This window comes from Debaryomyces fabryi, assembly GCF_001447935.2.
Source record: "Debaryomyces fabryi strain CBS 789 chromosome Unknown contig00016, whole genome shotgun sequence".
In the NCBI taxonomy this organism is placed as follows: domain Eukaryota; kingdom Fungi; phylum Ascomycota; class Pichiomycetes; order Serinales; family Debaryomycetaceae; genus Debaryomyces; species Debaryomyces fabryi.
Genome location: NW_015385442.1, coordinates 55,587 through 80,503, shown reverse-complemented (window position 1 = coordinate 80,503; position 24,917 = coordinate 55,587). Strand labels below are relative to the sequence as shown.

General features: G+C 35.1%; 9 protein-coding genes across 9 annotated transcripts; 2 read left to right on the top strand and 7 right to left on the bottom strand.

Annotated features, from left to right (window-relative positions):
• Nucleotides 1-33: 33 nt before the first annotated feature.
• AC631_01262 (uncharacterized protein) lies at nt 34-252 on the bottom strand (the record flags this gene model as incomplete). The annotated part of the gene is made up of 1 exon (XM_015610092.1): nt 34-252. One exon carries the CDS (start codon nt 250-252, stop codon nt 34-36), a length of 219 nt encoding a protein of 72 aa, XP_015469109.1.
• Nucleotides 253-404: 152 nt separating this feature from the next.
• TRP5 (tryptophan synthase) lies at nt 405-2,507 on the bottom strand (the record flags this gene model as incomplete). The annotated part of the gene is made up of 1 exon (XM_015610091.1): nt 405-2,507. The coding sequence occupies one exon, from the start codon at nt 2,505-2,507 to the stop codon at nt 405-407; it is 2,103 nt and encodes a 700-aa protein (XP_015469108.1).
• Nucleotides 2,508-2,769: 262 nt separating this feature from the next.
• On the bottom strand, nt 2,770-3,114 carry MED3 (Med3p; the record flags this gene model as incomplete). The annotated part of the gene is made up of 1 exon (XM_015610090.1): nt 2,770-3,114. The coding sequence occupies one exon, from the start codon at nt 3,112-3,114 to the stop codon at nt 2,770-2,772; it is 345 nt and encodes a 114-aa protein (XP_015469107.1).
• A 266-nt stretch (nt 3,115-3,380) lies between these two features.
• On the bottom strand, nt 3,381-4,442 carry AC631_01259 (uncharacterized protein; the record flags this gene model as incomplete). Its single annotated transcript, XM_015610089.1, has 1 exon — nt 3,381-4,442. One exon carries the CDS (start codon nt 4,440-4,442, stop codon nt 3,381-3,383), a length of 1,062 nt encoding a protein of 353 aa, XP_015469106.1.
• A 206-nt stretch (nt 4,443-4,648) lies between these two features.
• On the bottom strand, nt 4,649-6,088 carry AC631_01258 (uncharacterized protein; the record flags this gene model as incomplete). The annotated part of the gene is made up of 1 exon (XM_015610088.1): nt 4,649-6,088. One exon carries the CDS (start codon nt 6,086-6,088, stop codon nt 4,649-4,651), a length of 1,440 nt encoding a protein of 479 aa, XP_015469105.1.
• A 174-nt stretch (nt 6,089-6,262) lies between these two features.
• On the top strand, nt 6,263-7,354 carry FMT1 (methionyl-tRNA formyltransferase; the record flags this gene model as incomplete). The annotated part of the gene is made up of 1 exon (XM_015610087.1): nt 6,263-7,354. The coding sequence occupies one exon, from the start codon at nt 6,263-6,265 to the stop codon at nt 7,352-7,354; it is 1,092 nt and encodes a 363-aa protein (XP_015469104.1).
• A 57-nt stretch (nt 7,355-7,411) lies between these two features.
• On the bottom strand, nt 7,412-16,816 carry VPS13 (membrane morphogenesis protein; the record flags this gene model as incomplete). The annotated part of the gene is made up of 1 exon (XM_015610086.1): nt 7,412-16,816. The coding sequence occupies one exon, from the start codon at nt 16,814-16,816 to the stop codon at nt 7,412-7,414; it is 9,405 nt and encodes a 3,134-aa protein (XP_015469103.1).
• Nucleotides 16,817-17,581: 765 nt separating this feature from the next.
• ATG1 (serine/threonine protein kinase) lies at nt 17,582-20,209 on the top strand (the record flags this gene model as incomplete). Its single annotated transcript, XM_015610085.1, has 1 exon — nt 17,582-20,209. The coding sequence occupies one exon, from the start codon at nt 17,582-17,584 to the stop codon at nt 20,207-20,209; it is 2,628 nt and encodes an 875-aa protein (XP_015469102.1).
• A 596-nt stretch (nt 20,210-20,805) lies between these two features.
• On the bottom strand, nt 20,806-24,615 carry AC631_01254 (serine/threonine protein kinase; the record flags this gene model as incomplete). The annotated part of the gene is made up of 1 exon (XM_015610084.1): nt 20,806-24,615. One exon carries the CDS (start codon nt 24,613-24,615, stop codon nt 20,806-20,808), a length of 3,810 nt encoding a protein of 1,269 aa, XP_015469101.1.
• Nucleotides 24,616-24,917: the final 302 nt, after the last annotated feature.

Here is a 24,917-nt window from a genome sequence, read left to right as displayed (position 1 = left end):
TCACATAATTAATATATTCACCTTTAATAATACTTAAGTTAATACCGAACGAGTTTCATTATTAATTTTCAATATATAGTTAGCCAACTGTTGCGGATCAATACCTTGATCAATAAGTTTAATGCACACTTGCAAAGTTGTATCATCAATTTCCTTAATATTCAATAAGTCAGCCAACTCTACAAGTAACGTATTAGAATTCTCTCTAACATTGTTACCACCAAAAGTATTGCCATTGAAAGATGTACTCATTATTAACTTCGATGATGTTAAATATAATGTTTATAATGTTACAGAGAGTATTTTTGTTGTTGACAATAAATATCGCGGTACAAAAATATTTCGAAAATATCTAAAACCTTGATCTTGTTAATTTATAATAGAATATTGTAAAACTATGTAAACTATTTAGAAGGGTCATCTTCAAATCTTAAGTCCCAGCCAATCTTATCACCTAATTTTGGCAAAACTTCTGCAACACTTTGGACATCCTTATCACCTCTACCTGAAACATTGATGACAATATGTTGGTCCTTTGGCAAATTCTTAGCAACTTCAACTGCACCAAAAATAGCGTGAGAAGACTCTAAAGCAGGAATGATACCTTCCAATTGAGATAATAACTTAAAACCGTGTAACGCCTCAGCATCAGTAGCGGCAACAAAAGTTGCTCTTCCAGTGCTCTTCCAGAATGCTAATTCTGGACCAACACCTGGATAATCCAAACCAGCAGAGACTGAGTGAGTGTCATGAACTTGCCCATCACTGTCTTGTAACACGTAAGTCTTAACACCATGGAAAACACCAGGGATACCAGCAGTTAAGGTAGCTGAATGACGATCAGTATCGATACCATCACCTCCCGCTTCAACACCTAACAATTTGACCTCAGCGTCATTCTCAAATGGAGAAAACATACCAGTAGAATTAGAACCACCACCGACGCAGGCAACTACAACATTTGGTAACTTACCACCATTTAATTCTTTGAATTGTTCCTTGGTTTCGTTACCAATGACACTTTGGAAGGTTCTCACTAAGGTTGGATAAGGATGTGGCCCAATTGCAGATCCAACGACATAATGTGTGCTTTCTAAATTAGACACCCAAAATCTGAAAGCTTCTGAAGTAGCATCTCTCAATGTTTGTGTACCATTAGTTACAGCAACAACCTTTGCACCTAAAATTCTCATTCTGAAAACATTCAAGGCTTGACGTCTAACATCCTCAGCTCCCATGAAAACTGTACACTCCATACCAAACTTAGCAGCCGCAGTGGCAGTTGCAACACCGTGCTGTCCAGCACCAGTTTCTGCAATAACTTTCTTCTTACCTAATCTTCTTGCAATTAACACTTGAGCCAAGGCATTATTAATCTTATGAGAACCAGTGTGATTTAAATCTTCTCTTTTCAACCAGATTTGCGCACCACCTGCGTATTCAGTTAACCTATCGGCTCTATGCAAAGATGAAGGTCTGCCAATGTAAGAGTATAATGACTTGAATTCTTCCCAGAATTTAGGATCAGCCACAGCGCTTTCAAATCCTCTTTCTAATTCAGCTAAACAAGTGTGTAAAGCCTCAGGAACATATTGACCCCCGAAGTCACCAAATCTTGGATTGTACTTGTGCTTCTCTTCAAATGAAGGATTAGTAGCCTTAGCTTCGCTTTTTTCACTAGCTTTAAACAGTTCTGGAGCATTAGTTTGGTAGTCATCTCCCAAAATGGATCTAACATATTTATAGGCAGTATCACCTCTTTCACCAGGTTTTGATTCACCGATCAAAGTGATAATTTTTGATCCGATAACGACACCATCAGCAGCTTCACCAACTGTTAAGAAATGTTCTCTAGTCGAAACACCGAAACCAACAGCTATAGGTGTATCCCCAGAAAATTTTCTGACTCTTTTACATAATTCAGAAATGTCATTTGTCACACTAACAGTAGCACCGGTAGTACCCATTCTAGAGACAACATAGATGAAAGAATCAGCGATCTCACCAAGAACCTTCAAACGTTCGTCGGTGGTGGCTGGAGCAACCAATGGAACGTATGATAAACCATTAGTAGTACACAATGATCTGAATTTAACTGCTTCTTCAGGTGGCAAATCAACAACAATGTACCCGTTTGCACCGGCCTTTGCAGAATCTTCAATAATCTTTTGTTCACCATACTTTAAAATTGGATTGTAGTAACCCATCAAAATAATTGGTACAGTGACACCTTCAGCTCTTGCTTGAGAAACTAAGTCTAAACATTTAGTAACAGTGATCCCGTTATCTAATGCAACAACATTAGCTGCTTGAATAGTTGGACCATCAGCAATAGGGTCTGAAAACGGAACTCCTAACTCGATAATATCGACACCGGCCTTCTGCATACCTTTTAAAATCGGTAAAGTATCTTCAATGGTTGGATACCCAGCAGTAATGAAATTGACTAAGGCATTACGGCCCTCTTTCTTACATCTAGCAAATGTTTCTTTTAATAAAACAGACATTTTTAACTAATATTATTTCTGTTATTTAAAATATTAAAAATTAATATTGCTTTTCTATTTGGTTCTCTATATATATTTTTCATGATATTGAAATCTGATAGCTGAATTTTTCATGAGTCAGTTCAGGGTAACACTAAATTACCCTGAACTAAATGATTACCAAACTATACATTATGGTACATTTACAATGTAGGTAAATAGAACAATGTTACATTATTATACAAAGAAGTGAATATTATGCTATGTGAAATTTTAACTGGATCTAAATTACAATTGGATGATGAGAATTCAGACCGTTTTTATCTTGCGTATCATTAGTCGCCAGTGCCGATGTTTTGTTGGATGCATTGCTTTTCTTTGGCTCTTGCTTAGTGTTTGGTGCCTTTTGGCTTGTCAGATTCGTCTTACCATTCTGCGGTAAAATTTCTACTTCATGTCCAAGCTTAATTTGGGATAAGTTGATGATTGGCAAAAGTTTATTGTATTCCACACAATATTCTTTTATGCTATTCTGTACCGTTCTTAAGCGCAGAACTATAATCTTATAATACTCTTGTTGGCTTTGGTTTTCTGGAATTGTAGCTAGCGCCTTCAAAAATAATGACATATCATTTCGTAGTATATTTATCTCAACCTTTAGCCTCTCTAATTCTTGATATATTAAATTAGGATCTATCTTTCCAGACGATATATCATCAATCTTTATTATATCTGGTAGTTTGGATTCGCTAGTGGAGCTCATTACTGTTGGTGATAAGATATATGTATATATGATATTAGCTTGGCGTAGAATAAGTATATATATAGATTTCTGCTTGTCATTATTAGATCATAAAAAATCGCACAAAGTACCTAAGACTCCATACTAAATTTTTACCGAATATGACGTTCTCTAACTATTATTGTATCATTATCTAGTTTCCAATTGGTTTTATACTTATCACTTAACTGGGCGTAAGACAAACCATTAGGCAAATAAATATCTTGAAAATCCTTTAATTTGAAACTGAAATATGACTTATTGATGGCATTTATCATATGATGGGCCATACGAGGTAAACCAAATTTCATGACGAAGGCTTTTCCATTATCTGTTTCTGAATTATAATACTGTATCCAATTGTAATAGTCACTGTTGATCCAGCTTTTCAATATCTTCATGGTTTTAATTTCAGATGGGTTGATGTATTTAAAATAAAGTTGTAAGGCTTTAGAATTCTCTTCATTAAAATGTGCAGTGTGTAGCACTAATATTGTTGCTATCTCTTGCTTCTCTACGTCTTCAAGTAGCAGAGAATTATTCGAATGAAGTAAATAGGTTATGCTGGGAATATATGTCTGGTAATGGCCCATGTTAACAGATACTCTAATTGAAAACAAAAATACCTTCTTGGTAAATGCATTTGCTCTTTCATGTAACAAAGCCTCTCTTAGCTTTCTTAAATTATTCAATATTGAATCGATTGTAGGCTCTTCCAGTATTCCAGCACTATCATCTGGGGGGATATCACTCTTGCTGATAAACCGATCAAAATCTCTGCTCAAATCTGATGCTGTATTAGCATTACTATAACGTATGAAAGAATTAACAATATGGTTGAAGAAGTGTAACCTCTCGCTATGACTCTTCTGTAATCTATTGTCTTCACCTCTACTCACATACCCATACTGAACCTTTGTTGATTTGTAATTTTTATTATCATTACTGAATCTACTTTTCCTGAGCTTTAATTTCTCTTCATCTACCAATGCATGTTTATTATTGTGTTCAGTATATTTGTGTCTTCCTCTTAGATCGTGTTCTAATATTGTTCGTTCCAGTTTATCTTGCGGATGAATTTCAGTATTTTTATCATTCCTATTATTAAAACGCCCTTTAACCCTATACTTTGGAACTTCCTTATTAGGTTCTTTTTTATGTTCTTTAGATTCCATATATGGCTTGTTCAATTGAAGTTAGCTTAAAAAGAATAAAATTGTACAGATCAAGCTACCGCTCACAAAACAGGTGAGATAAAGATAAGAAAATCTTTGTAATTGAAAATCTATTATACAGCATATAAACGCTTACTGACTAAAAATGTAGAGGTTTGTATGAGACTATCTATAAAACTTTGGCATGTTTCTTGTATGGTTCTATTTTAATGTTTTCTTTTACTCCATGAAGTATTACGGAAGTTAAGCAAAGTGACAACTACCAATGACAAAATTGTAACACCCAAAGTCAACTTAAATACAGAACTGTAACAATTCTTACCTAAAGAACAGTTAGAAATCCCAGAACTTTGCAATATTATTGAATTGGAGTCATACACTTTACCGAATAAACTAGTAAAATAATAGCTCGGAAGAATTGGTGCCAAACCAACAACCCCCCAATTAGATGAAAAGTTATCCATCCCAAAAGTATCACCCACAATAATAGGCATAATGCAAAATGTAAATCCATAAAAAAAACCTGTTAATAAGGACATCATAGAGAGCGACGAAAGATCACTAACTTGCAATCCCATTGCTTGGGTTGTTAATAAGCCCATACTTGGTAAAAACAAAAGCCACGATCTTGGTTTATGTAACGATTGAGAAATAATATCACCTATAATTCCCGATGCGATTCTCCCAACGCAATTAGCAATTGAGAGTAAGCCCACTTGTAGCTGCTGGTTCTTTTGGATCAAGGCTTCAACTTGAGGTTGTGAAACAGCTGCAACTGTATCTGATTTCAGAACTTGCTCTGTGATCAAAGCTTTCACCATGTACCCAACAGAATAGATATACATTTGACCCAAAGAGGCCAACGAACCTGTAGTTATGAAAATTAACCAGAATCTGTAGGATTTTATCAAGCCAATTCCACTTAAGTTATCATCTCGTGATCCATCTAATTTCAATGCATTCTGACTCTTACGAATCGAGGAAGAAGCAGGACTGTGTGTTGGTGCTAGAGTCGCCATTTCGATTGACTCCGTATTTATATGTCTATTCTTTTTTCTGTTTTTATGTTCCTTATCACAAAACATAATGCTTGGTGCACATATCACGAATATCCCCACAGACGAGTAAGCTAAAAAACCCAAAAACTCGGATGTCTTTCCTGGAAAGAAAACCGAAGCAATAACCGAGTAGAATAATGCACTCAACCCATACAAAGCCAAAGGAAGCGACGTTGCGACACCTCTAATACTAGGGAAGCTAACAGCACAACATTTCAAGCATGCAGAATTGATAAAAGTGGATCCACATCCTATTAAAAATAAAAATGAAGAAGATACGAATAAATCTGAATATTGATTATCAAACTGCTTCTTCATTCCCAAATAACCAGAAATAATGGACAATCCTCCTATAATAAGGGCTATTGTGTAACCCTTTTTATCTACCACACCTCCTGCTAATGGACCAGCGACAGCTATACCTATGGTTCCTGACAAGGCTATTGACGAAGAATCAGTTACTGTATAATTTAATCTTTTTGCAAATTGCGGACTGTAGGATGAATACAAATAGAGGGTACCACATATTAATCCAAGAAATGTACATGATAATAAGACAAATGCCTTCCTAACAGCGAGAGATATCATTATAGTACTAGCCCGATTATAATCATTAATTGTTCTTTTTGTTAATTATATAAGAATACGTCAACAAAAATCAGGTACAATTTATTCGGAGAATTTCCGATATGGGGATTTTTCTCACGCGATCTTCAATCATTATGATAGACGTGGAACGAACAAGCCCTGTTATAAGTGATCATGTTCAATGCTGTGTTGAAAGTACTAAGGAGGATACCTAACACAAGAAATGTGGGTACTGGAAAAAAGGGGTTGAATATAGCATACTTCGGAAGCGACAAATTCAGTATTCATTCGTTAAAGAAATTGGTAGAATACCATAAAAAGAACCCAGAGAAGGTGTCCTCTATAGATGTCATTACTAGAAGTATCAAGCCTACTGGTCGGAATTTAAAGACATTTGTTGATGTGCCAATTGGTGAATACTGTGAAAAGGAAAAGTTAAGTATTCACAGGGCAGATTCATCTGATGATATCATGAATATTATGTCCAAGAATCAATTTAATCTTGCTATAGCGGTGTCCTATGGAAAATTAATTCCTGAAGGGTTTTTGAAAAGCGTGAAATATGGTGGGCTAAATGTGCATCCGTCGTTATTGCCAAAATATTCAGGTTCTTCACCGTTGCAGTATGCATTAATGAATGATGATAGCTTTACAGGGGTTACGGTACAAACATTGCACCCAAGCAAGTTTGATAAAGGGGAGATTGTACTCCAGTCTGATCCTATTCCAATTGCAGAAACTGACAATTTTGACAGCTTAGAGGAAAAATTAGGAGAGTATGGAAGTAATTTATTATTAAATGTAATTGATAATCGACTCTTCGAACAACCAACAAAAATGGAGGAAACCCCTTATAAATTTTCTCTTGCTTCGAAAATAAAGCCTTCTCGAAGTGAAATACGATGGGATTTATTAACTTCGAGGAAAATTAAACGATTAAATGATGCATTGGGGCAACTACACTCATACAAATTTTGTGATATTCGGAAGAAGAAGAAAGAAATTAAAGAAACTCAGAAAGTTATATTTAATGAAATTGAGTTAGTTGAGGACGACTTTAAAGAAGGATTACAGCCAGGTGAGTTTGTACTTGATGAAAATAATAATAAACTAATTATCAAAACTATTGATGGTGCTGTATCCATCGGCAAATTAAAGTTCCAATATTGTAGTGAAGAAGATCCAAAAACTTTTATGAGCCATTTAACTAAAAGATCAGGAAATACCAGTCATAATTTTGTATCTCAATCACAAGTACAAGTGTAAATAATGTATTCTAATATAAATGAACTTTTATGGTAAAACTAGCTACTTTCTATTGATTCATAGGAATACTTGGCAATGCTTGTTGAATTCTCCAACAGCAACACCAATCCTATTATATAAGAATGACCTATTGGCTCTTTCGGGTATTGGGATAAATGGACCTTCCTTTTTCTTCAATGTAATACTAATGCCCGTAGACTCGTTTGAAATTGATTTCACTTGCTCCAAAGGGATAATCCACTTAGACTTTAACGCATTAACTTGGAACAAGATTATCTTTTTGAACGTTACGATTATTGCATTTTCCTCGCCTGGAAGAAGTAAATGTGCCAAGTACTTCTCATTATATAGGGTTCCACCATCAATAGACATAAGCCAGAATTGTCCTTGTGCTTCTCTTTGATCGTAAGGTCTGATAACCTGATCGTGGGAAATATAACGAGGCAACCTAACTTTATCCAATCCCTCAGCATCGAATACAGTTGTTGTATTACGGATACCCTCACTCACATTGGAGGCTAAGTCAAAAAATCCAATGGCTGTTTTAGTCGGTAATCCAACAACACCCTTTCCTAATCCTCTAAAAAATCCAGACGCTCCGTTTTTGTTAGCGCCTTCAATTGGTGCTGTTGCAATTCCAGTCACACCAGAAGAAATGGAATCAAAAAATGAATTAGCGCCTGTCGCAAACCCATATAACGCATGTTTAGGTTTATTCCTTCGTTGACTAAGACGACGACGTTCTTGGAAATTTTTATCTAGAGTTGCCACTGATAATCCTTTCGCTAGTGACCCAGTTACTTTTGCAAAAGAATCTGAAAAACCAAAAATAGATTTCTTCAAGAAACTCAAGCCCCCTTTAGCAATGTCTATTCCTAGTTCCTGTGGACGATCGTTAATGATAAATCCTTGATATGGCTCATAAAATATATCAAGAACACCAGATGATAAGTTATTAAATAAACCAACTGGATTTCCTAAGAAGTCTGCCGATCCCAATATCTTATGAACTTGATAGAAGAATGACTGACCATAATGAGTCTGGATTGCTTCTACTAGAATTGGCATAGGTATTCTGATATTTTCAATGAATAAGGCATTCAATTTAATTGGAGCATCATTTATATTTCCAATTGCCATTGTAAGCACATTGAAGAAAAACATCAATGTATTCAGTGACGTTGTTCTGTCTTCTGCATTCACTCTTTCTGTTCTAACAAAAGATAAATGAGTCAAGGTTGGTTGTAAATGCAATGCTTCAAAATAGATGTCACTGCTATTAGATAAACTCACAGGCTCCGGTAATTCCACATTGTCATCACACAATTTATCCTGTTGTTCCTTATTCCAACTAGCTCCTGGGAAACGAGCAAAATCAAGCAATGCAAAAAGGAAATCTTCATCAATTTCAACGGACATCTCTTGTAAGAGTACGGTTGCATATTTAATAAATAATACACCATGTGAATCATCTTTAACCTTACATATAGAAGCAGAAAATGATGGATGGTTGTTCATTTCCTTCCCAGATTTTGGCACAACGCTTGGATATAAAATAATCGGGAAAAAGCCGCCATATAATTGATTATCAATTTGTATCCATTTCAATTTCATACTGAAATTCTGATATAAATCTGATTCATTGTAACGCAATTCAACTCCTCTTAATGAAATGTAACATAATTCCTGTGCCCTAGTATTAATCAAAGAAATGCCTAACCCTTCAAATCTAGTTATTATACGAGTATGATAATTCTCGTCATTTTCTGTAGTTTCAAAATTTTGTTGAGAAATGCTTGCACTAGACTGAGATTGATTTTTCAATTTGTATAAACTTACCGATGGGTCATAGTTCGAAATGATTAAGGATTGAGTAGGACCATCTGCTACAACGTTCAAATCAACAATAGTCTGTTCATGATCTTGAGTTGGTGGTAGCCTAAATGGCTTTAAATTTCCTATCTCCGCTAAATTAACAGCTCTTTCTCTACCATGCGATCTAATTACCAACTCTTTAATGATTGCATTCGGATAATCATAGGCATAAGGCATCACACTTTTCGGTGGAATCTTATAGAATATTGGTTTGTACTGTGTATCATGCTTCACTACATCCCCATTTTCATTGATATTTGGATCATTCTGACAAATGTAGAATTCGGAATCACTAAAATTACGGATTGAATATGGCCAATTGTTGTTGGCATTTTCTACTTGAATGAATATTGTAGCGTCTTCCAATAGAATGTTAACTTTAAGTAACACTTGACCAACGTTTTCTTTATACACCTTTATGAAAAGTTGACCCACATCATCAAGAGCGAATGGTGCTGACCAAGTTTTAGATACATGAGAAAACTTCATCAGCAAACTTTTTTGGTCAATACGACGCAAGCCATACAAAGGAATTAGTTCATTTGGAGCAACAACAATTTGTTTAGTAGATCCATTTTCCACAATCTCTAGAGATTCTTCTAGACAATTACGGAAAATATACCTTGGTGCAATAGTAATTACCTTAGATAAATTATACTTTCCCTGGCCCTCTGTAATCGATATACCAACATTCATTTCAATTTGTTTCCCATTTACTTGTACTTTTGCAGCACTAGTCTGTCCAATCGCATCAAAACTCAAAGGCGAAGTCCAGCTTGAGTCATTAATCTTAAGCAATGCTCTATTACTTGTATCTCCATGTTTATCAAATGAGAACATACTAGGAACCGTAGGTTTAAAAGATTTGCTATTGGATTGCATCATATTACCTTTTTCACTGATAATGATATTCTGATTCGTTCTGTTAAGAATAACATATGGCGAATAAACAACTACCTTCAAACTAGTACTTGCTGATTTTTTTCTTGGGTAGTATATTCTGAGTTTCAATAATTGACCATTTTTATGTCTTAAAGTCATCGTTGATTCACGCTTGAATTCGCCTTTGGAAATTGCATTAATGATTGCAAATTCTGATTTTTCAAAACCACACCACTTTGGTTGCACACTAAGTAATAAGAGACTTTCCAAACTAACGACGTGTACATAGCTTTTAACACCTTTAGGGATACTTCCATTCCAATCCTTCTTGGCATTCTTGTCGTATAATCTATAATCAAAATCAAATGGAAGCAAATTCTCTATCTCTACTGGTGCTGATATAATATATTTCATATGTGGATAAATCTTAGCGAGAGGTTCGTCACGGTCAGACTGAGCTTCTGTGTGGAAGTAATAAGCAGATTTATCATTCTCGTTTGAAGCAGGACAGCATAATGGAGTACTTCCATTCAATTGATCTCTCCAGTGTAGCTCCTCTTCTGACCAGTTATATTCTGTATCAATGTGCGGTTTTATTCTAAATGAGCCCGCATATACAGAGCCAATAGGCAAAGATCCCGTCATTTTTGATTTGACGATTATTTCTGCGCTATTATCTGGCTTATCAGATACTTTTATTGCTATTGGAATATCCGCATCATTTTGAATCTTTACTGTAGATCTTAAACAAATTGTTTTCACGTTATCTTCGCCCAACGTAATTTCGCATGACAATCTATTATGTACTCCTTCAATTGCTGGGTTTAAAACGAAAAGAAATTCTCCTTCTCCAATAGCAGATATTCCAGAAACATCATCATATGGTGATTCTAAAAGACTAATTCCAAGTACACCCAGCTTACTGTCAGAATCAAGATTCTCACGAATATCACGCCAATCTTCAAATGACCATGGAATCTTCTCATTTAACTTAACCAATTTCTTATCTTTGAGAGTTCCATCCTTCTGATTATTCCAAACTTCTATATCATAACCTGTTTCGTTAACAATACGATATGGATCATCTTCCCCTCTTGACTTTAATTCTTCCTCGGTTGTTATTAACGAAAAGACTTGCGATAATAAAGCAATAGAACGGGATGATATGTTAGCTTCTGCTAGCTGTCTAGAAACGACATCAATCATTATACTTGGAGTAGGTGATATTTTCTTAGAAGCGTAAATGGAAATAGGCCATGGTTCAATCAATGGTTCCCATGTCGATCTAGAATAATTATAAATATTAACGAAAGATTCAATATGTGTTTCGGCACTAAGGTCTGTAGACCAATTGATAGCTTTGAGATCAAACGGCTTTATATTCATATCAAGTACCGGCAATTCATGAATATCACCGATCAATACAAATCTCAAACCTCCAATAGAAGCGTTAAGTTCTTCACCTTTGACAATCACTTGAGAATTTCCTTTATCCTTATTTATTGGTCCGCTTTTCTTAGTCATATTTGATAATATTGAAGGTGCGTATTGGGATAACCTCTTTTTAAACTCTTCAGAAAAGTTGTATTCATCATCTTCATTGTTTGTGTCTACATTCCCATGAGCTTCATTATATAGTTCTGTTGCCCTGTTGAAGATGTTCAATGCAAGTCTTATATCTCTCAAAGACAATCTCATAAGCATAGGCTCAATAGATGCATCTATATTAGTAAGAAAGCTAGTTTTAGTTGAACCTCTAGAATCATGAGCAAATGAAATAGAAAAGTCATCAATAATTCTTAATCTCTTGTCATCAAATGAATCCATGGTACACAAGAACATTCCAATATTATTTGCAGCAAGGGACATTACATTTTGACTGGTAATTAAGATTTGTTCGACTTTAAAAACAATTGCTTCTGTATTTTCCTTTGTTGAATCGGCTAGTAATATCACAGATGGTTCTGTTATATTTATAGAAAAGCCAATTGATTGAGATGTACGTGCTTCAGATTCTTCCCTCTTTGGTTTTAACATTTTTGCGTCAGTTGCTTCTTCACTTTGACTATCAGTGATTTCTTCGTCTTCACCTTCTTCTTCATCCTCTTCTTCATCCTCTTCTTCATCTTCTTGCCTTATCTGTTGTCCTCTTACCATACCATTATTTATAAAAGATTGTAATTCAAAAATATAATCAAGGGCTAGAATTGTTTTAGGGTTATCTACAGTCAACATGACTGTGATATGTTTACTATCGGACTTTCCATCTGTTGAGGCCTTCAAAACAAATTGGTTAGTATCATGGCTTACCAGAGGAATAATTTCCGGAAACTTATTACTCGTTCCCTCTCTAACATCCCTAACAACAAATGATTTCACGTTCATATCAGATACGAAGTGAGAATCCTCACTCATATCCAAAGCGAAGGACAGACCATTTAAAGAAAGAGAAGAGATCTTAGTTGACTCATAATTCGAAATCCCAAATGTTCTGTTATATAAAGTTAAAGATAACCTAGGTATATCAAAACTGGCAATAACCTTCTTATGTTTACTTGGAGGCGCCTGTTTCTCATCTCTAACTATAGATGCTTCTCGAGTAATATTCTCTGAATTGTTAGCCTGATTGTCATACTTGACAACGGCGTTGGCATTTGCAGCATCTGCTTCTATATCATCAAGCAGTTCATCGATATCCGAAACGTTAAGTACCCTACTAACTGATTCAGAAAGCTCCATCAAATATTGCAACTGCAATTCAGTTAAATGCAAATCAACTTCTGGCATTTTTCCTGTAACGACAAATGTAGGCTTTGATTCTACATACTCTTCGGAATAGTCTACTTTGAAACTAATATCAAGATCATTTACAAGTTCTGATTGTTGCTCAACTCCTTCATCGAAATGAAACTGTGATTTAAGACTAATTTTACGAATACCAGCCGTGATAACATTCTGAATTGTCGAATCATTTTCAGCTTTAACAAATTCGTTAGAAGCATATAATTCACCTAGATGAGCAGTCATATTATCGTACTTATTTCTAGGGCTATCGACTAGTTTTGGAAAAACAATTATAGGAGCCTGAACCAAGAAATTGAACCTTATTTTATTTGCTCCTTCGATTTGACTTGCTTGATTAATCGCTGCCTCTCGAGCCTGGTCATAAATAGCTTTCATCCTTTGAAATTGACTCAAGTAATTAAATATTTTACCAAATGCTTCCTCAACAAAATTAACTCTAGCGGAACCTGTTTTGAATTCAATTAAAGTATTATATGGATTACAATTTGTTTCGTTATCAAAGGTTTTGTAAGTAAATTCGGCTAAGTTGTTCCCTTCGATACTTATCAAACGACGCAATATTGAATCTCTCGGAGAACCTTGATTAACTTCATCGTGTAAACTTAAAGCTCCAAGTCTACCTTGGACTTCCAACTCCTCAGGCAATAAGAAAACGTTAATACTAGCAGTACTTAATTGCAATGTTGCTAATTTTAGTCCGTCTTCATTCAAAACCATAATAATACTCTCTAAATTAACAACAACATTAATTTTTTGTGGAGATGTATCGGCATCATCAGAATTGTTATGTTTTATCTCATCTGCTTCGTTAGGTGGCTCATTTGGATCTGTAAATGTATTCAAAATAAAATTAAGAAGGCTCAAAATCGATTTACGAGAAACAACAAACTTAACAGTAGCAATGTCAACAACAATGTCCTGATCAAATACCTCTATTTCCTTTCCGTTGTGTTCAACAACTCTTTGAGTTCTCAGATAATCTAACTTGAATAAGTCCTTATTCTTTTCTTTACTTTGATTATCAATTTCAGAAAACTTATTTGATGAGACCAATGCTTCAAATTCTGGAACTCCTGACTTTTCGATATGATCAATCAAGTTGATATCAGTAAGAGCCAAGTCAAGGTGCATGTCATTCGAAGTTTTGGAGAAAAATAATTTTAGAGAATCACCTACTAAATCGACAAGCGGTTCAGTCTCTAAACTAATGCCATTAATGCATCTAGAGAGCGATACGTTAACAACATCGACCTTAAAATCAAATTCGAATAGTTTCTCTTGAATAGGATCCGTCTTCAGATCTTTTGTAGGTTTAGTCGATATAATTGAAGATGTTTCTGTATCATCTATTTCTCTAATCTCTCTTTCCTTGTGATTACCATACGCATCAAATATACTTGAATCATCAAAATCAGTCGTATCAAGATTTGGTATAGCTTTATCAATAATCTTCATTATTGTTTTATACTGAAAATCATTGATTGCAACATCAAATTTAGTGACCTCTCCTCCGACTTTAATTTTCGCTAAATTATATGCATCTGGTAGAATTGATATTCCCAATAATAATTTAAGATTCAATTTATCTAAAATCAAAGCTGATTTATGTTTGTCGTCGGTATGTAACTGCTCCATAGTCGATTTAATGTTAGGGCCAACCAAGAATTGTGCATCTTGTAAATGAAGATTAAACTGGTCATACATCAAGTTCTTCAATTGGTCCCAATCATCAGAAGTATATCTTTCTTTGGCTTTTATTTCTTCGATCTTAGATTTTTCAACTAAATTGCTTACAACACTAATATGACCAGCATCCAAGATTGCCACAGGCGATTTCCAACTCGTAGGATCTAATGGTAATATAATTAGAGGAGCTTGTAAATCCAACTTCACATTAAGAGTCTTGTGTTCTTCCAACGCATACTGAAGCCCTATCCGTGTTTGTGATGTCAATCCCTCCATAGTTGCTTCTGCAGCATTCATAACAGCTCCAATAGTATCAAGGTGAACTTTTGGAGGAGTAAAGAATTTAATAATCTCCTCTATGAAATGCGGGTTATAAAAAATTGTCATAGATTTTAATTTACCTAATAACATGGAATCGGCACTTTCATCCAATGGATTATTTTCAAAAGAAACCTTGAAAAATGGGTCGTTAGTATTTAATCCCAATGATGACACATCTGATTCTGAATCATCATTATGCAAATGAGAATGTTCCTGTTTCACGCTAACAATATGTTTATATAACGTAGTCTTCGTACCATCTTCAACTCTAAATTCTTGCAACTGCAAATTAATCAAAAAAGAATCCGGTCTTTGATATATTTGAGTCGTAAATCCTTCGAATATAACTTCTGCTAAATTCGGTTCGTGCTTTTTCTGTCTTATGGAGATACCACCTTTCTTCAACGATGTCAAGAGTTCAACTTTTACTCTATCTCTAGGCATATCAATTGAATCTACTAATGCTTGATTTTCGTCATATTCGATCGCTTCATATAGCGCTTTTCGTTGATCTTCACTTAACAGTAAGTCATTATTTGAATCTGGCTCTACGGTACTATTTTCAACTGGCTTAGAGCCACCCCACCAAGATGAAAGCCAACCACCACTTTGTTGATCTTTAGTTTGAGAAGCCGAAGAACTAGATGTGAGAACCTTTTTATTTTCCTTGCGGATTTCGGTCTTAGCTAATGACCTATAGAACTTGATATCTTCAAATGGAAGCTTTATCTCTAAGTCCTCGAATTCTTTTTCTTCTTCCGAAGTCAATGACTTACTCAATTGCTTCATTTTCCAAAGCTTTATATACGCCTTTCTTTGATCCCTTCTAGTTGCAAAATATTCCCAACTCCATTTATAGTTCTTTTCATGAATTTCATTCAATATAGATTTAGCTGCATATCTAAACCATTCCTTAGGGTCTTCTTCTACTTCAACTTTTGGTCTAAATTTTCTGAATTTCTGAGTTTTAATGTACCAATGGAATTTAGATGCTGTCCATAAAATATCCCTATATTGTTGTGAATCTAAATCAATTCCAAATTCATCGAAAAATAGCTCGGCCTTAATATGAGGAGATGTTTCTGTTGCTCCTCTTTTATGTACAGTTAACCTCCCTTCACCAGAAATAGGTTTAAGTAAGTACTGTATGTCATTTATAAATGCTTCACTCGAAACTGATTCCTTGAAAATTTTCAAAAGCTTCTCAGAATCTTCTGTAAATATGGTAGCAGAATCCGTATTCATGTAACAACTTAAATTCTTTAATGTTAATAACTTGTGAGTGAACGCTTGAGTAATTGAAATGAAACTTGCGACCCACGATTCGTTACATGAAACAGCAGATAATTCTGTCAACCTAAATCCAACAGAGTATGGATTTTCTGTCAAAACCGAATCGTCTTCATATCTAACATGAATATTCTTGATTGTGACTTGTAAATTATCAACTATCTTGGTCACCAAACTCTCAGTAAATGACTCGTTATTACTCAAGTCCGATGCTACATCCCGATTCTGTGCTGCTGCACTCTCGATAGCCTTCAACCCTTCAAGCTTTTCTTTTTTCATTTGCAATTCTCTTCTTTCCTCCTCCTCTAGGTCAAACTCCTGAACAACTATTGGTGATGCCAACACATATACATCCTCTATTGTGATTTTCACTGGTTTGGACTTTAAATTCGACCATGGAATCAGAATCGTCAACTCGCCTAAGTGCCCAAATTTAACATCTACGGGAAGTTTTAACTTGTCGAGCGACTCCTTCTTCAACCGCATATTCTTCAATTTCACATCTCCACTCCAAATTCCAATATTCAACTGTTTGGGATCAAAATTCTCAATAAACGATCCCAAAAACCTGTTAAGAAGGTTAGCAACAAGAGATTCAAACATTTCTTCTTAAGTTATCTTGTATCTTGTCGTTTAATTCAAAAGCTATAAATAATTTCTGCAATTATATCAACAATTGATCTCAAATACCTTATTTTTGCTTATTGTTTGTTCTTTGTATACGGTTTCTTCGACTTATCTAATACCCGCCCTCTTCATATATAGAATCGCAATCAAAATCTCGCTAAGGTTGCGAGTAGATGGAATTGTTATTTTGGTATGTATGGATGTATACTTTTACATCCATACATCAGATAACTGTCATTTTGTATCGTGACTAACGATTACTCATGCTCGTTAGACCCCATAGTTACGATGTGGCGTTATCTTATCATATCCTTTGTTACACAGTATTAATATCTTTATATTAGCATATCGAATACATATAGATAGAAACATTCGATAGTGTTTTTATTACATTAGTCAGTTCGTATAGTGATCAACAAACTTGAATCGCTATCAGAATACGAATAGCAGTTAATCATACTTGACAACCAGTGGTTCTAGCTTCGCAAAAGCGGCAGAATTTGACAGGAGTCAAACAGTGGTAAACAACAAGGGTAATATAGGCCAGGCATTAGTGTTTTTTACAAGCCGACTAGTATTACTGAGTGTCGTTGCACAACTAAGCAGATTTAGAGGGTTGATTATCAGTCATACCCTTATCTATTACACGTCTTTATACACAGTATCACCCCTCCTTTGGATAACATAAGTAAGAGGATTTATTTGGTTTGGTAATCAAAGAAAGAAAACGCATTAATAATAATGTCAACAGCTAGCATAGAGTCGAACAAGGATGGTGGACGGCCAGTCAAGACTATAGGGGTATATAGCATTGGACCTGAGATAGGAAAAGGGTCTTTCGCCACAGTTTACAAGTGTATTAACACTAAGACAAATGAGTCAGTGGCTATCAAGTCGGTAGTGAGGTCAAAGTTGAAATCCAAGAAATTGGTAGAGAACCTTGAGATTGAAATATCCATATTGAAGACGATGAAGCATCCGCATATTGTGGGGTTGCTAGACTACAAACAAACTACATCACACTTTCACCTAGTGATGGACTACTGTTCCATGGGGGATTTGTCATACTTTATACGTAAGAGAAACCAGCTTATCAAAACACATCCAGTGATATCATCGTTATTGGAGCGGTACCCATCGCCGGAGGGATCACATGGATTAAATGAAGTATTGGTGATTCACTTCCTCAAGCAGTTAGTTTCCGCTTTAGAATTTTTAAGAAGTAAGAGTTTGGTACATAGGGATATCAAACCTCAAAACCTATTGCTATGCCCTCCCTTACATTCAAAACAAGAGTTCAAGGATGGTGGGTTTGTCGGGTTATGGGAATTGCCTCTCTTGAAAATAGCTGATTTTGGATTTGCTAGGTTTTTGCCATCAACTTCCATGGCAGAGACGTTATGTGGATCCCCACTTTACATGGCACCCGAAATTTTACGATATGAAAAGTATAACGCAAAGGCTGACTTGTGGTCAGTTGGAGCAGTCTTATATGAGATGACTGTAGGTAAACCACCATTTAGAGCTGATAACCACGTTCAGTTACTTAAGAATATTGAAAAGTCTAACGATCGTATTAAATTTCCTTCTGCGGCACAAGTGCCTGAATCTTTGAAAAGGTTGATTAGGTCGCTATTAAAGTACAATCCAACTGAAAGAGTTTCTTTCAACGAATTTTTCAATGACCCTTTGATTATTAATGAATTAGAGGGCAACGATGAACCATTAGAGACATCAGAAATGGATGAAAATTTGTTTATCAGTGAATACATTTCTCCAATTAAGCCTTCACATAAATCTCAGTATATTGAGCCAATTACTACAGAAGGTGCCCTGAAAGAACATCCTAAAGAATTTTTGCCAACACAGGAATCATCGAAGCTTGCTAATGAGTTAACAACAAAAGCAGCTGATGTAAGGTCTTCAAGTAGAGATGAAGAAATTAAGGAGATAATAAATAAGAATAGTCCTGGACCTGAAACTTCATCCCGTTCGATCCAACCGCGTAACTTAAAAGACAAGTCATTAGTATTAAAGAATAAAGATAATGATATCGTCTTAGAGCGGGACTATGTTGTGGTTGAGAAAAGGGCTGTTGAAGTTAATGCTATAGCTGACGAATTAGCACATGCCGGTAGTGGTGCCTTAGCTATTAATCCACGTCGGAAATCTTCTGGCTCTGATAATAGTTACAGTCCTAATAATATGCAGCTTTATAGAAGACCATCTCTCAGATCAAATTCATCAGGAAGTCAAAGGAGACCAAGTTTTACTGATCGGAGGATTTCTATTTCAATATCACCTACAAATGCTTTAACGAAAGCTATAGGATTAGCTTCAAATAGATTATTTGGAGTAAATGCAAGCAATTCTCCAACTAATCAATTAATTGAGGAAACAGATGAAAAGTTAGCAATTAATGAAAATAATAGTAGCATGAATGTTACGAATAATACATTCTCCACTATTCTCTCAAATCCAAACTTTGCAAACAATTTATTAGTTCAAAAATTGAATCTACCAACATCTACTACCGTTACTAATAGTTTGCAAAACAATGCTCCATCGCAATCGTCATTGCAGTCTAAAGCTGATGAGTCGGTTCTTGATAGGCTTGAATCTTTAGCAACTAAAGCGCATGCAATAAACTTATTTGCGGATGTTAAATTTAGTCAATTGATTCCATCTCCACCTTCATCAGATGCTCTAGATGATGATTTATTGCATCAGAATGATATGCTACCTCCAAAAATTGTCAAGTCAATAAGTGAAGAAGGCGTTGTACTTTATGTTAAAACTTTGTCCTTGTTGGCTAAGGGTATGGTTATAGCAAGCGATTGGTGGTATAGCCAGTTTGAAATTGATGAACCTAGCAATAAGAATTCAAATGAAAATCCGCTAAAACCCAGTGCAAGCAATAATAGCAATGGCTTACTGTTAGCTGTCAGAATCAATGAATTGGTACAATGGATACGAGAAAAATTCAATGAGTGTTTAGAGAAGGCAGAATTTATTAGATTGACGTTACAAGAAGCTAATGCGTTATTATCTAGTGAAGGAAACTCTGAATATATGGATAATTCCAATTCAGTTGCTGATAAAACGAGAGTAGTTGCAGAAAAGTTAATTTTTGATAGAGCCTTGGAAATGTCCAGAAATGCAGCAGTCAACGAATTAGTCAAAGAAGACTTGAAGGGCTGCGAATTGGCGTATAGCACTGCAATATGGATGTTGGAAGCTTTGTTGGATGAAGACGCATCTAATGATGAAGATAGACTTGATGATGAAGATAAAGCAATGGTAGAGAAATTTATTGTTAGCATTGGCAATAGATTATCTGTATTAAAACGAAAGCTTGAATTGATCTAATTTTCTGCCTTCTTTTATGTGTTATGTATTAGCATGAATCTATTTATTTTGCAAATCTGTACGAATTGATTTACAGATTTATTTTTATTTTATTTTAAACATGTTATTCTATTTTATTTATCAACGGTTTTATGGCTGGATCTTGGTTTTTTTTTCTATATGGGTTAATTTTATTTCTTGGGTAACTTCATTTTTCTTTTGGTAATTTATGATTCATGGTACATATACATATAATTTTATACAATTGATAATATATTTTTACAGAAAGGCTAGTATGTCTTAATTGTGTTTCGAGTCAAAATTATTTTATGATTGAAGGCTTTAACGATTAAAGAATTCTATAGCGCGATCGTAAATCTTAAAGTTCCAAAGTTCTACTGCAAGCAGCGAAGAACTAGAGTAGCGTATATATTTCAAAGGAAATGAGTATTCTCTTGTAAATGTAAATTATAACAAAACAATTTATTAATTATTAAGCCCTGACTTCTAAGTTAATGACATAATTTCATACAATTAATTATATATATATATATATATAATTGCAAAAAAATGGTATGTTATATATATTACGACACAAGCTATTTTACGTGTAACTTTTACCCATCTTTTTTCTTTTCTCTGTCATGCTGTAACAACCCAACTGTAACCGAATTGGATCTATAATAACTTGGTCTACGTGTAATTCCCAGGTTTGAGGTAGACTTCGTTTCACTCTCCTTATCATTATCATAATGCAATGCATTCGGGAAAGGATAATATATCGGATCTTTCTTATAATGGTTATTAAATTGATTATTCGACTGATTATTATTATTATAATAATTATTATAATAATTGTCCTTATGATTCTTAAACAATTGTTTGACTAAATGAGAATTTGTAGTAGCTTTAGGAGATGTGGGTGCATTGTTAATTAAAGGTGATGGTATTCTATTATTGTCCTTTTGTAACTTATCCAATTTTGGCGATGAAATGCAATTATCTTTTTTCAATTCAGTTGTGTTCACCTTCCTATTAGGAACCTCTGTACTTGAACGGTTGCCTAATGTCTCCGCAGTCAAAGTAGTACTTGAACCATTACTCGATACGACCGAAACCGTTGGGTTCATTAAAACATCGGCTGACACGCTGGGTCGAGGTACACTTGACATTAGTCCCTCTGGTATATCTTCAAATTCAGGTATGTCGTCTTGAAATATAACAGGCGTATCGTAACGCTGAATTGAAGGACGTGTAACGATTCCAGGTAAATGAGAATCGTGTGACTTAGCTCTGTTACCGAGAGATAAAAATTTAGGTTTTGATGGAGGTGAAAGCTTTGATGAAAATGCTAACGTTAAATTTCCTTCTTCATCACTTTCACTCTCTGAAATTGATGATGACGACGATGAGCAAGATTGTGAAGATGAAGAATCACTCAGACCTTGAATTAATGTTTTTGGTGCGATTCCTTCATGTTCATTAAGCTTCTCCGAATTAAGGTTGAAAGTAATTGTTTCATTTTTCATCTGGGCGTTTAAATTAAAGTTTTTAAACTTCTCATTAATTGTATCAAAATTCGATTTCAAATCAGCGATATGATTAATATTAGGATCAGAATGTGTTACATCACTGTCACGTCTTAATGAAAGATGCTTACTATTTGGATGGTTACTATGATATTCTTGATACTTGAATTTCAAATAGTCATCACTGAAACTGTCGAGTGAAGCAAAACTCTCATTCAAAGGTAAAGAGATGACTGAAGAAGGCCTTCTATCATTGCTTATATTGATTGGATCGATCCTTAATTGGTTATTTGAATGTTGCGCAACCTGTACTGGATTTCCAGCAGATAAAGACGCAGACGAGTCTTCTTGTCCCCAATGAGAGGAAATAGAAGTCTTCGGAGTATTAGCATTTGATGCATGAATAGATGACGATATTGCACTAGATCTGCGTCTCTTATCATCTTGTTGCTGAATTACCTTGAAGGTATCAACAAGTGATTGGTTTTTCAAATATAAATCACCTCCGACATTGCGCTTGGTTTCAATCTGTACAGCTTCGTACCCTGCCGAACTTCCACGTCTACTAGAACTGTTTGAATGTGAATCAATCACATCCTGTAAAAGTATATTCGGTGTTCTACTTTCTCGAGTAGTTGCAATAGAATGTGATGAGAAATTAGGTATAGCATTTTGCTGTGTTGATAAATTCGACGGTATATGAGGAGCATTTGTTGGAAAATTAACAGACGAATCAGGTTGTTGGCTCCCAGACCTCACTTTGTAAAAATTTTGAAAACTTGGAGGGGTAGTCAATTGCGAAGCTTCTGATAATATTACAGAATTCCCCAGGCTCTCGTTTAATCCTGACGTCGAATTATAACGAGAATTAACGTATGAAGAATCTTCAGATGATGATACGCTTGTATTAGGCTCCAAATACTGAACAATCCCTCTACGAGGATCGAAATCTCTTCCACTGGCCTTAATCGATTTCAACAAGCTACTCCTGATTCTGTTTCCAATACCCACTATTGCATTATCAATGTCTTCTTTCAGAACCTCCTCGTCAGTTCCAAATGTCTTAAAAAAAGTAGCATTTTTGTCATTTAGATAAAGTAGTTCATTTAAAGCATCCAAGTCATCTTCTAAATCTAAAAGAACAAAAGGGTGGTTCTTGATATCTTTTATTTCAATACGCGAATCTTTATTCTTATCCAATAGCTTTGATAATAAATCTTTTGCCAATTCAAATTCAGTTTCACCTACTTCGCAAGGAGAGTTAAATGCATTTCTATCAGTAGGAAACTCCAATTGTTGATTAACAATAACCAGGAATAATTCAAACTCAGATTCTGCATTAAACGGAACCTTACCGAACAATAAACAATACAATGTAACACCAAGGGCCCAAATATCAATCTTGTAGTCTATCTTGGGGAGTAATTTAGTAAGTTTTAACTGATCATTTCTCAAAATTTCTAGGGACGAAGCTGAAACTGATTTGGAACTTGTAGAAGATGAGAAATTAGTTTCACATAATTCTGGGGCGAAAAATGCAGGCGTGCCAGCCGTCTTTGCTAATTCAACTTCATTAACTAAATTAGAATCTTCATTATCCAAAGATGACACAAATGAAACACCAAAATCACTAATTTTAATAATGTTGTCTGAGCTAACTAATAAATTTGCAGGTTTGATATCTCTATGAACTATACCTTGCATATGTAGGTACTCCATACCCAATAAAACGTCACGAAAAATTTTTCTTGATTGCTTGAATGTTAAATAAGGCGAAAATTCGTTTGATAACAAGTCTTCATCTTCATCTGCTTGTGTATATGCTATGCTTTTTTTCCTAAAACCACTTCGGCAAGGAATATCGTCGGGATTATTTACATCGACATGAGATGTATCTTCACTATTTGTCTTCTGACGTTTCCACTTGATTTCTCCTTTTTCAAGATATTCCAATACCATGTATATCTTGTGAGAATTCAAATCATCTAAGAGTTCTTTCAACCTAACAATATGTTTATGCTGACACATTTTCATAATAGCAATTTCTCGTTTTATTTTAATATCATAATCACTAGGTGTGTTGCTTTGCACTTTAGAGCCATGCCTCATTCTTAACAAAGGTCTCTCTCTTTTAGACTTTCTGTTGACAATCTTTATTGCAACTAGCTCATTATGAACTAAGTCCCTGGCTAATTTAACTTTACCATGCTCCCCTCTACCTATTTCACGCAATATTTCGTATGTATTGAGTACTTTACGTTTAGTTAGTGGATCATATTCTAGAAAAACGCTGTTTGTTTCCTTCACTGATTTCTTTGAGGGAAGAGGTGTATTTGAAGTTTCTCTCACTAAATCTCCTCTACTTCCTGGCCTGCTTCCTGCAAGACTCCCTGTAAGGCTCCCTGCACGACTGTTTGTACGGCTATCTGTACTACTATCGTTGTTTGTTTCCTTCACTGATTTCTTTGAGGGAAGAGGTGTATTTGAAGTTTCTCTCACTATATCTCCTCTACTTCCTGACCTGCTTCCTGCCACGCTTCCTGCACGACTCCCTGTACGGCTGCCTGTACGACTGTCTACTCTGCTTCCAGTCCGACTTCTACTTGAAGTATCAAGTGGGTCTTTCCCTAGTGAAGTCGTTGAATTCTTCCTGGATTCACTCAAAGATCGATGTAGCATCCCCGTAACCTTTCCAAACAAGTTATGTCTCAAACCTTTATCATCTAATCCATTTGCATCACCTAGAGGTTCGTATTCTCTGGACGCCGATATCGTAGGACTTAATGCTTCCGATGTAGATATGCCCGTTGTCGCCGTAGCAAGTTTATTAAAAATTACAGAATGTCCAGCATTGTTGGGTATACGTTCATTATTCCCATTGGCATGTGTCGATGACATTTCCACTATTTATTTCCTAGTATAGCTCGCTTTAATGCGTATATTTATAAAATTTGGATCTTAATTAACACTTTCAATAATGATGTACCATTTGGTGGATATTCAATTATTTTGTCGACAAACTAATAGAACCTAGCGCCGTCTTTTTTTTTTTTCAAATATCCTCTATAGTCTTGATACGTCTTTACAATTGTATTACCCCTGACTTGATTTATATAGTATCTCTTAACAAATTTTGTCTTATCTAATACTTTACCCTTACTCATTCTTGTTGACAATACTCATATGCCCACACCAGATTT